Source organism: Micromys minutus (genome assembly GCF_963924665.1).
Source record: "Micromys minutus genome assembly, chromosome: 33".
Taxonomy (NCBI): domain Eukaryota; kingdom Metazoa; phylum Chordata; class Mammalia; order Rodentia; family Muridae; genus Micromys; species Micromys minutus.
Window position 1 is genome coordinate 15,399,585 of NC_137968.1, and position 15,225 is coordinate 15,414,809.

At 39.3% G+C, this 15,225-nt stretch overlaps 1 protein-coding gene across 1 annotated transcript in view; it reads right to left on the reverse strand.

Moving 5' to 3' along the window:
- Positions 1 to 15,225, reverse strand: part of TRPS1 (transcriptional repressor GATA binding 1) — a 220,970-nt gene that overhangs the window by 164,760 nt on the left and 40,985 nt on the right. Inside the window, exon 2 of the mRNA XM_080909365.1 lies at positions 12,845 to 13,773. Coding sequence (XP_080765491.1) covers positions 12,845 to 13,771 — 927 coding nt within the window. The 5' untranslated portion in view covers positions 13,772 to 13,773. The remainder of the gene's footprint in view (positions 1 to 12,844; positions 13,774 to 15,225) is intronic.

Sequence of the window (15,225 nt, forward strand, 5' to 3'; positions counted from 1 at the left end):
GTGTGATCTCTGCTCATTTCCAAATCTTTCCATGAGAAAAGTTTCAGCTTCTCAAAATCATTTGAATGTTCTACTTAACATGTAAATTATATTCTACGGTGCATCCTGGAATGGTGGTTTCTCTACTGTGTGGAACTATAATGGGAGCATTTATTTCTTCCCAAAAAGGAAGGATCTTAATCAAGTTACTTAAACTCTCTGGCCAACAGCTTCCTTCATCGTGGTAAGTTTTCAATTCATGTCCATGTATTATATTCTGGGAAATCAACACTAACACACTAACATCTTGCTACTGAATAAATAATAAGATAATAATTTTATAAGTTAATATATTTCTACTTAAATAATACTGATCACAGGCATGCTCACATGCAATACACACACAGACACACACATACACACACACAGGTACACATACACACAGACACACAGATACACGCACACACACACACACACACACACACACACATATATAACTCAAGCACATTGTTTTTAATCTGCCAATGATAGAATCTCTAAACCACGAGAATCCTGCCAGCCAGAAATCTAAGCATCAACAGCCTGAAAGAGGGTCAAAGCCAAATCCTTGACAAAAGCCACTTACAGCATCCTTATGCTGATCAAAAGAGCTGAAAGTTGCACAGAACAGATTCTATTGCAAAACTCCTACATGGACTTCCCAACTCCATAGAACTGAAAAGAAACCTTACTTTCAAAGAAACGGGCATTAAGTGAGATGCCACTATCAATCATTGGGGGACTTGAGCGTGGATCAAAGTGCAAAAGTCAGAAGCTCTGCTGTCTTATAATAATGATAAACATGAAGTGCAAGAGTCTAAAGAGGAATAACTTTGTTGGTTTAGCTACAACATCGCTTCCATATGCTGAGTTCCTTAATGTAAAAGGCTGCAACCTTCTGCTTAAACAAGTGACATTCTTGAGAACCTACCACAGGTCATCACTATGTTTGATTTGGCAATCTTTAAGCCCTATGGCCCCAGCCACACTAAAGTAATTGTGCAATTAGGACACATGTTCTTGGGAAACCCCTACACAGAAGATTTTAGAGTAAAATATTAACTATGTCTAGGCATCTTACTGTCCCTTTGAGATGTGTCTAACCATGAATGAAGAGATTATGAGAAGTTATCAGAGGAGGATTTTGATTGAAATGTACCAAACTTTGCAGACTACAGTAGGATGCTAGGTTGTTTGAGTGGGTGTTGACAGTGAGTCTAAGACATGTGTTTCTTCCCCTGTGAAGTGGGTCTCACAACTCCACTACTCAGTACGCTCTGAACAACTACTGAGTTCTACAACCATCCTAAAAATAACAGCCACGATGGAGCTCTTTCACACACAACACAAACAACCATTAAAACTCACAAATCTCGTTTCACGATAAACAACCTTCACTTTGATCGTACCATAGGTTACAAAAACTGTCTTATTGGCTAATGTCTATAAACCATACCATTATGTAGTAAGGAAAGCAAACTGTCACGGGCATCCCTTATGTTTAAAATACTATTGAGGGAAATAAAAATTCCTAGTATTCTGCTTAATTTTTTGACAATCTAGACTCTATGTGATGCTTTCTAGTGTAGCACTTTACACACGTCACAGAAATACATATCCCAGACTCAAGATTTGACCACCTCTGAAAAACAAAACAAAATATATTAGGAGACACAATCCATGCCTACTGCTCACACTGGTTTTGGTTTTAGTGCCTACGTGTGTTGGTCTTGATCTTCTTCTATCTTTGTTAAATAAAAATACACAGCAAGAAAAGTTGAAGCACTATCAGCAACAATTTATTAAAACCCTACTGTGAGGCAAGAGCTCTGATACAGAGTTAGTTACTCCAAACTTCTCAAAGGTAAGAGTCCAATAATAATTGGAAAAACACTTCCTAGTTATGATTCTACTAAAAAGGAGACAAAAACAAAAAACAGAACACATCCACTTTCTTCCTTTACGAACCAACATTTGAAATTCTAATGAATTAACACTGGACACTTCAATTCACAGATTAAAATCATATGGCTGCATTTTTTTTTTTGGACCTATTGTGTGCTCTTCTAGATCCTGAGCGCTACTATTTGGCTTGTGCTGGGCTCTGGGATGGGCATCATAAACAGAAGGAACATAAGCTAGACCATCTCTTTGCCTTAAGGGTATTAAGAAGAAAGATTCTGGCTGAAAAACACCTTGTTGAACTGCAGTCAACTTCCCTGCATGTATCTGCTCCTACACGTTCTCCATATCAAACCTGGGACCAAACACAGAAAACTGAGACTGATTTACCCTCTCTCTGAATATAAATAATCTTACACAATTTTGCCATTTAATTAGATTATCATAAGCACCACATGAGAACACTATAAGTTACACTGCCCAACTGAATTTTCCAAAGGAATAAAAAATTGTGTTGACTATTCTCTGTGCCATTGATAGGCATGGGTCACAAGTTGCTGTTAAGGCAAAGGCAATGAAAATGGCATGTGTTTCATTGAACCTAAATGTTTCCTTGAATTTCACCAATTTAATAATTAAAATCTAAAGAGCTGCATATGCTCATAAAGTGTATTTCTCAGTATGCTGCTAAGCAATAGTTGCAAGAATAGAATATTACTTAGTGAACAACCCATGCAGTAGATTTCTCCTGCCAACATGATGAACAGATCCAATGGATGGGACCTGGTGACATCACTGGTAAATTCAACACGCTTTGTTCAAACAGCATTCGCAGCATAACTGAAAGGTTACATTTGTTGTCACTGGGCTAACGATCTATTTATATTCTTTCTAGACGGCAAGAAGAACGTGTTACTAATATTTAAAGTATGTAAGGGCTCCCTGCGTTGGGGATGAAAGCATGAATGTGACTAAGGACAAACAGTAAGTTCTCCCCAGCATCCCTGAGTCACCTGAAATAAGGAACCATGAGAGCTCATGGCAACTCTAACGTTGCTTTAACCTTCAGGAAAGGAACAAACAAACAAAACCTTAACTGTGTATTTCATACAAAAGCAAATGAGCATATAACCTTCCAAAGACCAATAAAGTTACACATAAAAACCAGCCCAAGTAACACACACACACACACACACACACACACACACACACACACACACACACACACACATACACACACACACCATCATCATCACCATCACCACCTTCACCAACAAAACAAACAAACAGAACCAGATTTTTAACTAATGTTCCCTCTTAACAATGATGGTGTTGTTATGTTTTAATCCCAATTTTCAAACTTAGCCATTTAAAACGAATCTATTTATTTCTTCCACATAGTATTTTCTATGGATTGTCTATATAACTTTTTGCATGTTATTTAACACAAAACATTTCACAAGACAATTCAAAAGAAACATTCAACGACTGTTTCCTCAGGGTCTGTACAAATTCATTTGTTTCCCTCCTGATAATATGCATTAAAACTGGAATAAAATAATATCTGAAGGAATATGTCAAGGGAAATGTCTTAACACCTCGGAATTCTGAAAATGACACTGTAGTCTAATCACTCATTTTCACCATCTTAGACAAAGGAGTTGTTTGAACTGCACACAAGCTCACCCTCAGATGTGGTTCCTTTTCAAGAGCCATAATTGATGACAAAAGAGCAAAATAGGAGGTGCTAATTTGAGAGGACTTGAGGTTATGGGCTGATAGTCAAAAACGGAAAACCTTCAAAATAAGGCTAAGCTGTTGAATGAAGATCACTGCCGAAATAATGGGCTTCCATATTTCTTGAAGAAATCTGCAAGGAATGGACAGGGCTAGAAATACCTATGGCCAGACTCAACCTGCTAAGACACATAAGGAATGCTTCTGCGTGCGTAGAGCTCTGAAATCACATTCCTCAATGCCAAGTGCACTGCAGTGTTGGGCCGCTGATGACTAGGGTGCTTAAGATTTTCAGTAGCAAATCTAATTACGTGTCGGTCTCCACACGGCTTATTCCCACAGCCTGTTCTTACTGTGACACCACAGGAATTCCTATGAATCCTCTTCACATTTGGATTCAAAGGAGACAGCCAAAGGGGAGGGGAGTGATGGGTCAAAATTTAAAGTATTCCAGGGGAATATTTCTTTAATAAGGGCAATGTTGATTCTTCAGGGATAAATAGCTTACTTAAATTTTATATTGTCATTTCACACAGGGCAACTGGTTTTCTGTGAGCACCTGGTAGCTGGATTGACAAAATTGATACGTCATAACCCTAATCCCGATAAGAAACTGGATGCCAAGCTGAGGAGATGGTGCTCAGCGGGTCACAGTGGGTGTCATCTACACATGAACTCACATAAAGACCCTACATTCCTATAAAGCCAAAGCTGTGAGGGACACAGATCGTATGATTTCTGCAAGCCGCTAACCAAACTACGGCACCAATGAGAGAGCCTTTCACAAGGGGGTAAGGTCGAATGAGATTGGCTTCTAGCACACATCATCGGTGCAGGCCTATATCCTACACATAGCTCCCCAGCACCAACACTCTCTCTCTCTCTCTCTCTCTCTCTCTCTCTCTCTCTCTCTCTCTCTCTCTCTCTCTCTCTCTCTCTCTTTCTCTCTCTCACTCTCACTCTTTTTCTCTCTGTGTGTGTGTGTGTCTGTCTGTCTGTCTGTCTCTCTCACATACACACACACACACACACACACACACATATAAATATTATAAATAGTTCAGAAGTCAACAGTTTAATGGAAACAAGAATATGCATGTATGTAGTAGGCAGGATGTTCCTCATAGGACACAGGACACATGTACCTCTGTCCTGCCTCTCATTACTGCCCTACATGGAGGTTTAAAAAAAAGAAGAAAGAGTGCATGTGTGTTGCAAGAGGACATACAGATTGGGGACAGAGCTCAGTGTGCAGTTCTTGTCTAATATGCATGAACCCTGCACTGGATACTCAAAACTGACAGAGAAAATAAAAACACAGGGGAAAATGAAAGAGGGAGAGAAGAGCAGTAGACTTTAGGAGACAGAGTTGACTCTCTGAATGGACAGACAGAGTATCTTTCCCCCAGAAGAGCTTGTTTGTGGCCCTTTTACCAGCTGAGGAGTGATAGGAATCACAAAGGAACAATGGTCCAGAACTCAAATGTCTGTGCTTTAACGCAAAACTCTCACACGTGCGCAGGGAGATTCCTCAGTACTTAAGAACATGTACTGCTCTTGTAGAGTATAGGTTCAGTCCCCAGACTAATGTCAGGTAGATCAGGCTGCAATAAGATGTCATTCCTCCTTTGTCCTCAGTCACATGCTCATGTCCCACCCCCTGACAAACCACACTATCCACAAACACATATACACCACACACATACCCCATACACACATCACATACACACCCATACACATCCCACATACACACCACATATACTACTTCACACACACACACACACACACACACACACTAAAAGTGGTTCTAGAAAACTCACATGAAAATGGATAATGAAAACAGTATCATATGTGCTACTTCTGCTGGGTTCATAGTTCCAGGAAAAGTAGAGAACCCAACCCAAAATGAAAAGACAGAAAAGGTTTCCAGAAGCAAAATGGGAACTGGAAACAGGCAAGCTGAAATCCGAAAAGCAGCCTCAGGGCAGTGTTAAGATAAAGGCTAGGGAGGGAGAAGGAACCTTAGTAAACTCAGAAATGAGCGGGGAAGGCCTTCCTAAGAGCCAAGGAATGATCCCCAGAGGGAATGCAGAAAGAAAAGAGCAAAGAAAGGAAGTAAACCAGAACAGAAAGGTAATTAGACAACATGGGGGAAGGAAGGGGAAGAGAGAAATATCAAGGAAACGCTATAAGAGGAGGACAGGAAGAAGACATGAACAAAAAAAAAAAAGAATAAAAAAAAGCAATAAGGGGAAGGAGAGATGGCACATCTGGAAGCCCATGTGGCACAAGCCACATACTCCGAGTTTGAGCCTATCAGAAGCTAGATGTCAGGAGATCCAACTGCAATCCCAGCACTCTGGTGAGATCGGAGATGGAGACAGGAGAACTGACCACTCTGCCCAGGTTACAGGACAGAAGCAGAAACAGAAAAGATTCTACCTGATAAGATGGAAGGCAAAAAAAATCTTCCGAAAGATGTCCTCTGATCTACACCACACACATACACACAAACACAAAATATATATACACCATACATAAACACTACACATACCATACATATACACACCACATCACGCACAACATACCACAATACACACACACAATATACACCATACATACACACACCGTACCTATAAACATATACACACCACACCATGCACAACATACCACAATACACACACACACACACACCACAATATATACTACACAATATACACCACACATATACACTATACACACCACACATCAAAACAAGTACACACCACACTACACACAACATACCAGAATACACATGCACACACACAAAATATACACCATACATATACATGACACCTACCACACGTATGAACATATGCACACCACACCACACACAATATACACCATACATAGACAGTACATACACCACACATATAAGCATATACACACCACACCATGCACAACATACCACAACACACACACACCACACAATAGACGCCACACATACACACACGCACACACAACATACATAAACATATACATACAACACACAAAATCACAAACACACAATATATATCATACATACACACTACACACAGAGTAAATTAAAACTTTAAAAAAAATAAAGTATTCTGAATATTCTAAACAATCATAATTAATATTGACAGTACTGGGCTCCATGTAGGCAGAAGGTAATGGCATAGCTGCACAGCCTTGGAGAACACAAAAGGGTTAGGGCACCCCCTTACCATTGGTCTTCATGGAAATACCTACAGAAGAAAACGACTCTCATACCTCCCATCAGATTATAAATTTTTAAAACAAAGGCCTGTGAGTAAAAACACTATTAAAAGGATCAAATGCATGCATGAAGCTTCCCTTAATCTGGGAATAACACTGTATCCTTAAGTGAGGAAGGCAACATTTGTCCTGTGCCCACTCCCTCAAAACTAGTCTCTGTAGCAAAAGAACCAGTGGAAATGAATTACAGTAATTAAAAAAGACAAATCAACAGGTTTCTTTCTTTTTTTTTTTTTTTTTTTCAGTGATTTCAATCATGAGCCCAGTAAATTCCAACTCGGCAGCGTCATGCTTTATGGATTAGATAACAGATAATCTCAAGGAGATCGCACATGTCTGCACATTGAAAATGATTCAGTATGGGGATCAAATTAGCTTAGGAGCTGTTGGGCTTCTCCCCCACTCTTTCCTTTGTGGAGCAAACGCAATTTTCCCCTGAGGAGGCTGTACACTGCCGGAGTCGTGAGGCCAGGTTTCTGGAGTCTGCCTCTCACGGTTTACCTCCCATGGACCCTAGTTATGCAACTCCCTGCTCATGAGCACGGGGCTTTAAGTCTTCTCTACCTGTTTCCGCTTTCCTTCTAATGGGACATAATGGTAGTGTCTACTTCAAGGGGTTTTATGAAGATGAGTTGATTAATGCACATAAAGAACCCAGGGACACATCAGCAGAGAAGAAGCCCTTCATAAATGCTAGCTATTATTAAATGTAAATCTGAATCCGGGGGTGGAGAGCCCTGTGCAATATTTATGATGTAAACTGAAAAGATGATGAAAGAGGAACGAATCGGCTTAAAAATACTGACAGCCTTAAGGCTGCGTTGTCCATTCAATAAAAAACCAAGCAAGGCTGAGGCCCCGAGGAGGCAAGATGCATTTGTTAAGAGCTGGAGTTGCAGGATGAATAAGAAGATGTGCTACTTGGACTACTCTCAGAACAAAGAAAATAAGAAAGTGAAAGGACATCGAATTTTCTCTCCACACTTCCCCACAGCTGGGGCATTAGCTGGAGATTTGCAACTTCTGCAGCTGCAAGTTTGCTACAGTTACAATGACCCAAAGAATGAAATGCACCCCAATATCTGCCTGCTTGATACAGTCCACAGAGCACACCATTTGGGAGATAAAACTTTTATGAACAGTTGAAGGAGTCTAAATTTGATTGGATGCACTGATAATTATTGTTTTTTTAAAAATCCTAAACATTCTGCCTTGAGAGAAACACTGATGTTCTAGAAAAGAATACACAGTCTTTAAATGATAACAAACAAACCAAAAACCAAAGAGAGATGGACATTTATCCTTCCACTCCCAAGTTAACACAGCCAAATGGAGATTTAACTGCCATGCAGGTAAATGGATTAGTTAGATGGTCAAACTTCTTCTCCTTGGGGGGCTACATTATCCAGTTCAGCCATCTCCACTGATCAAAATATCCTGGTAAATGCCAGTACTTTGCTTTGCTTTATGGCCTTCGGGTGAGCATATGCTTTATTTTGCACACTTTATTACTTGTTATTTTGCACACTTTATTACTTGTTAAAGAGATACAGGCCTAAAGTAAGTCTGGATTCACACACCAAACATTCTGTACTCCATAGACAGTCTGAATTCATTAAAGTCTCGTTCACTAGGCTTTTTTTTTTCTAAGATGCAATAGGTCTCAACTCAGGAAAACAAAAAAGAGAGAACCTGCTAAGATCTACAACTTCCCTTATACTGCAGATCAAAGGAAACTGCAAAGCAAAAAAATAAATATTTGGAAATAATTTCAAGACAAGTCAAAATAAACCACAATGAGATTAATCTTCTCGGGTGTTTTATTTTTGTTTTGATTTGCTTTGTTTTTCCTTTACTTTTTAAATACAAACTTTAATTCCTGTGTTTAACTGAATACATTATGTGTTAAGGGCATATAGAGCTTCTATATAGTTAAATGTGCTGAAATATAAAAACAATGGATAGTTTCCTATCATTAAAATCTGCCCTTCCTGTTTCTAATGTTATATATTGTACAACTGTGATAAAAATATTTATGAAACAGAAACATAGCATTCCTGGTTCACATAGAAGAGAGTCCCTGGTAATTTAAGAAAGGGTCCTTCTAGTAAACTTTGGATTTCCCTTGGGGCTAAAATGAAGCTCCCAGAGGGAAGCCAGTAGCTACTCGCATAGAGTTCTAAATAATGTAGACCAGCAGAAGAGATCTGCTAATATGGAAAGGTTTGTGTGCATCTTCAACTTTTATCAGCTTGGGATAGTGTAAACACTTTCCCGTGGGAAGCACAACTTGACAGGACTCCTAATTTTATAACCTGATCTGAGAGCTAAAAGCTCCCCCATAAAGATGATGCAAACGCCCTAATGCACAGCACATTAAGCCCTAATGAAACAGCAGAGTCTGCGTTGTTAATGCGGGCCTCCATTCAGAGAAGGTTTAAATATAAGCGTAATAAAGCAGATTAAAAAGAAAGAGGCTGTAATTACTTTTTAAAGAACTCAATCTCTTGTCCTATGATTGGTCTACTTTTGAGCCTCAAAGACTGAATACAGATAGTAAAAAAAAAGAGATGAGGCTTGCCAATCAGCATGCATTCATTATTCTCAAGTGTGCAAGGAAAAAAAAAATCCTGATAAAATGCAGAGAGGGAATGGAACATTGGAAAACTAGGATCCTTATCTAATAGAGTGGCTCAGAGCCAGTCAATATCTTTCCCTGCTTTGTATGTTGTTTATGTTTTGGTCTTGCTGGGATTCATTATTTTTAGTTTAGATTGGGGAGTTATTTTTAATTTATGTTTTTCCGTGGACAGGTGATGTCTCTTCTGTTCTCGGGGTTGTGCATATGACTGTAAGTTGTACATTGGACGAGCTTACGAATCCCTGAGTCCAAAACAAGACAATGTGGTTCTACAGTTATTGGTCTTCACCTTGGGTCTTTATCTACAGGGCAGATTGTTTGGAATATCACTCACATAGATATGATTTGTGTCATGCAATATCTGTGCTGTTGGATTTTCAAATGTTTATAATATATATATGAAAATCTAAAAAGCTGTTTGAATTACTTCATCTTCCAAAACTAGCTAGCTTATATTTGCAGTCAAGTTGGTTGGATTAATGTAAAAACCACCCGTGTTAAACCAAACTATAAATCAAAGGCACAGAGTCCTCTGAGGTCTTTCCTCTGCTCCTTCTTCGTCGTCTAAAATGTCATAAATCTATCATTACCTGACTTCTCTGAATGTTCCCTAAAAAAAAGTTTAATTGGAAAAGATTAATGAATGGTTCATTCATTTCTGCAATGGACTTAGCTACTGTAGCTCAGCAAATGATTTCTGAAATTGTTCATAATACTGGCATCTAGAAAATAGTTTAACAGTATATATACATATATATATATATATACTTATACATATAGTTGTACATATACATACACATATACATATATATAAACACTGATATACTATATCAGTGCCATTAACTCATAAAATCCAGTATTTACTTGTATGCCTGGATGGATGGATGGATAGATGGATGGATGGATGGATGGATAGATGGATGGATGGATGGATGGATGGATGGATGAATGGATGGATATATTTCTTATTGGACTCTACATTAAATAAATTCTGTAGTCAGTATTTTATCTCACAGCTTTTAGTCAAAACAGATAAAGTGCCCAAAGTAAAAACTAGTCAAAGAACATTTCTGCCACTTAAATCTTGTGAAGGTAAAAAGCAATTTCAACCATGCCTTTGGTGCTGAGCCTATGTAGAAAGAGAAGCTGTTTTGTGGTTCAAAATGGAAACTAATAAGTTACTCAGACATGTTTACTGCATCAATATTAGGTATGTATGTACCATATGTTCCAAATCATCATTGGTCCAGAATGTCCTTAGTGTTCTCTTCACAGTAGAATGTAGTTAACTTTCTGTTGATGTGACTCTAAACCCATCCACATCATTGAGAGAATCACCCACTTTTCTACATGGGTTGGTTTTAGTCTATATGTTGCAGAGTTCATTCTCTTTGACTGAAGAGGAAAAGAAAATGATTGTAGCAAGATCGCCAGCCTGCCTGTGGTTCCCCATCACTTTTCTTCTTCGCGGCCTATAGAGCAGGGATCTCGGCCACAGCACCGTTGATGATCAGCTGTTTTATTTCCAAATTCAGAGAGTGCACACATGTGCTTCATTCCTAAAACCACTGCCCAGGAGAAGGGCTCCACCCAAACATAAACTTCACTGTAAATAACTAAGAACCTAACAAATAACTATTTGGGGAAAATGGAAGTGTGTTTAAAAAAAAAAAAGTCTGAATTCTTCCAAACCCTAGGCCTTAGTAATCTATTCAGAGCCTTCCTGACAGGCAGGATCAGCTTCCCTCAGAAGTCGTCCCCAGAGTGAGCAAACTAAAACTGCCGGAAATCCAGGTATTAACATCATATTACTTGCTAATTATAAAACACCGTTTCGCCCACTGACATTCCGCACTCCCGACCCTTTTATCTAAAACACGTATTTGCTTTCCAAATCAGAGCTTGACAGCAGCAGAATGTATCTGACAGAAGACAGGGAAATGATCCTTAATAAGACAGGAGTTCAAAAGCATGCAGCTTTTATGCATAATAACTATGTTGCCTTAATTCATTGCTCCACAGAAATAACTCTATTTGTAGAAATTCGCTGAGAAGATGGAAATTTGAAAGATGAAGCTGGCTTATTACATTTTGTCCACATCCCCTTTCCAATGGTGATGCCCATTCTGATACTGAATGATCTCAGAATTTTCTATCATAGTCCTTTCTACCAATGTTGCACAATATTTTATGCCTATCCTCTGTTCCCTAACTTTGACATTGTTCAGTAAAATAATAGTAGGAATGAGGTACTTTGGCTACAAAGATGACAAATATGACTATCAAGGGACTTTTCAGGCTAAATAAGTGCCATGGGAACTCATTCATTCTATGGTACATCTGATAGTTCATAAATAAGTTTAATATTAACTACCACATGCTTTGTGATGTCTCCCTCCTAATAATATAATAACAATTTATATGATGCAACAAAACACGAAACACTCTTCACTAGACTGGCCATGCACTTCGACTATGCTAAAATCATGGAAATTGAAGTTAAATATTGAATTTTTCTATGTACTCAATGTTTTATGCAAATCAAATGATTAGACTTTAGTATTTCTTTGTGTCATCTCTGCTTTCAAATGCAATATAAAAAACGATACATGAGATTCAATAAAAGTGTAAACACTTCATAAATTATTACCCTTTTCCTTAAAGGGACAAAGGGATGCTTCATTGACTTGCACACAAGTCACTCAGGGCCCCTACGACATATCGTCTCATTGAAATTCTCAGTCAATGCGAAATGTTAGTTTTCTTTTCATTTGTAGTGATTTTGATATTTCAGGAGTGTGTATGTCTCTGTGGCTGTTGATATTACTCAACTGCAGTTGGACTAAGTAGAGAAGCAAACACAAAAATGGTTTGACTCAGGAGGAGGAAGAATAGGAGAGAAGCCTAACGGTCAGAAACTAGAACCAGGCCATGGATTACTGTCAAGTGGAATCAGAGGTTACTACCATCAGGCTGAACATATCCAACTACCATGAAGCAGATGAAGAAATAGGAATCTAAGCTCATTCCATGCACTGCCTTTTCCAAATACACTGGAAATTCTGTAAACCCACCCCCACAATGGGAAATTAACCTCTGAATACACAGTTCAGTGGAATAGCAACGAGATACATGCACCTTTTCTGTAGGGTCTTAAAGCTATATGCCTAGCCTTGGGAGCTCACTCTAAACCTGGAAACTATGAGTTCACGTTTCATCACTATTCACTTTCTGCTCCTCCTGGAAATCACAAGAAAAGACACGTACCTGTACGTCATAGGTCCCGTTCAGTAAAGCAGGACGTGAAGAGCCGATGTCCTGCAGCACACCAGAAAGCACAGAACGGTTGACCTTCTGGAAGTCTTTGGAATGGCTGAACTGCACCATGTTATGAAGGGCCAAGATTTTGCTGTCCAGCTCAGCATCCTGCCTGGTGCGGTTATGCAGTCCTAAGTGGTACTTTCGGAAGTGCTTAATCAGATCTGTGGGGTCGTTGCCATAGTAACCGTATCCACAGATATTGCATTTAAAGTCCTGAAGCTCTGGAGACAGAGGTGCCGGGTCTGGGTTGTCATTCACCAGTAAGTCACTTTTGGGTTTACTCAATCTGACACCCCCATCTGAAGGCACTTGTGGGTTTTTTGAGGCCACGGAAACTGGACTCAAACCTTGACAGTTGGTCTGACCACTCTGCACTGGCCCTGTTTCCTCAGTGGCCTTTGGTGACATTTTACGCTCTTCCTTTGTCTCCAATGAATCCCCTGATGGGGTGCAGGCCATATCTTGAGGGTCATCTGCCTCGGCTCTTTGAGGAGACTTCAAGGGCTCACAGACTCCCCCAGCAGCTGGAGATGAGAAAGCTAGCATATTTCTGTCTGTTACCTCATCATGTGGGAAGGAGGCAAGGTTCCCTCCCTTACTGGGGCTTTCATAATTGAAGCCAGCCTTCTCACTCGGGCCCGAGATTTGCAAGTCCTTCTTACAGCTAGAAGATGGCTCTTGGCCATGCGTGCTGTGCTCCTCCTTCGTGTTCAATTCTGCGAGATCACTCTGATCTGTATTTTCTGACATCTGATCTGCAGAGAAGTCTTTGCTCTTCCCAGACACCTTGCTCTCCGTCGCTGTTGGCTCCAGGGTTTGACCCTCGCCTTCACTAGCAACGTTTCTCAGAGGGGGGTTCTTTTTCCGGACCATATCTGTGAACACATAGGCAAATGAAGGTACAGAGTTATTGGAAGTTTACACACAGCTCACCCAATCTAGGATACTTTACAGTCTATTCAAGGTCCCCCTAGGTACACAGTGAAATAGTTCCTCTAGGGGATGGAAAAAGTAGCTTCAAATGGGAAAAGGAAAAAAGGCACATAGACACAAGCCAAAACCATTGATATTTGGAACAGTTTAATGCAAAGGCTGACTGGTATATTCTTTTAAGTTAGACTATGGATATTAAAAGACTCATACGCATACTGTTAATCATTCCCACCCATGTTATTTTCAATTAATTTCCTTATTTTTCAAATGTGCTCAATGATATGTACACATATATTTATACATATATGTTATTATTATAACACATAGTATATGTTATTATTATAACATATATGTTATTGAATTTATGTTATATATATGCAGATATACTGTTTGTAGAACAGGCATGTACATCTTTAACTTTACACAACACATATCAAATATGTACTCCCATGAAATGGTATGTGCGCATACATATTATTACTAAGTTGCATTTTAATATTGTTATACCGAAAGGAAATTAGTTTCAAAGAAATAGATTCATGTCAAAAAAGGAAACAGACGGCTTTATGAACTCAATGAAAACTGTCCGCTTATTACCAGGATCTGCCCTACCAAGAAGTACTTTAAATCCTAAGGGTACCATCCTGGAACTTGGGAGAAGAGCCTGGCGTGTGTTACAGTGACAAGTGAGCTCTCACCAGGACTCAGTAGAAATAGACCAAGCCCATGTGTTCTCACCTAGAGAACAGTATGCATGCTGATACTGTTCAGTGTCATTCCGGACCTGAAATGACAAGATCTTAGCCATTTCTGATGATTTTTCTTCCCACGCTAGCTCTACTGTCCCTGCCTTAGGCATCAGTAGCTAAAAGCAAGCTTAGACAAAAGTGATAATAGTGACTAGAACTATAATGATATTGAGAAATAAATAGTCTCCCACAAATTAAAGAGCACAGTAACAAAGGCCAGTGGAAAATGGGGCCCTGTGGTCTTTGTTCTTTCTAGGCTGAAAAGCTCAAGTGTTGCCTAAGTCGCCACGCAAAACATCTCTCTGAAATTTTTACACACTAATTTCTAATAAAACAAGCTTTCTTTATTACTAGCAGGCTCTGGGAGGCCCAGTTTAGTAAAGTAAGTTATATAAAAACTATCGATGTGCTGGAAAGATCCAAATTCATAGCGTGGCTTAGCTGTTCTTCTCTATAGCTCCTCCATGGGCTTTGGGGCCACACTAGCTTGAAAGGCATTGCTTCTGAACACACTAGTTATTCAAAATTGTGGTGATACGAATCACGGACCAGGATAATGCATGAATGTATAAGCAATCCTTGATGAGGTGATATTTCACCTCACTGACTATAGTCAAAGACAGTGTGACAGCAGTTTTTGAACTA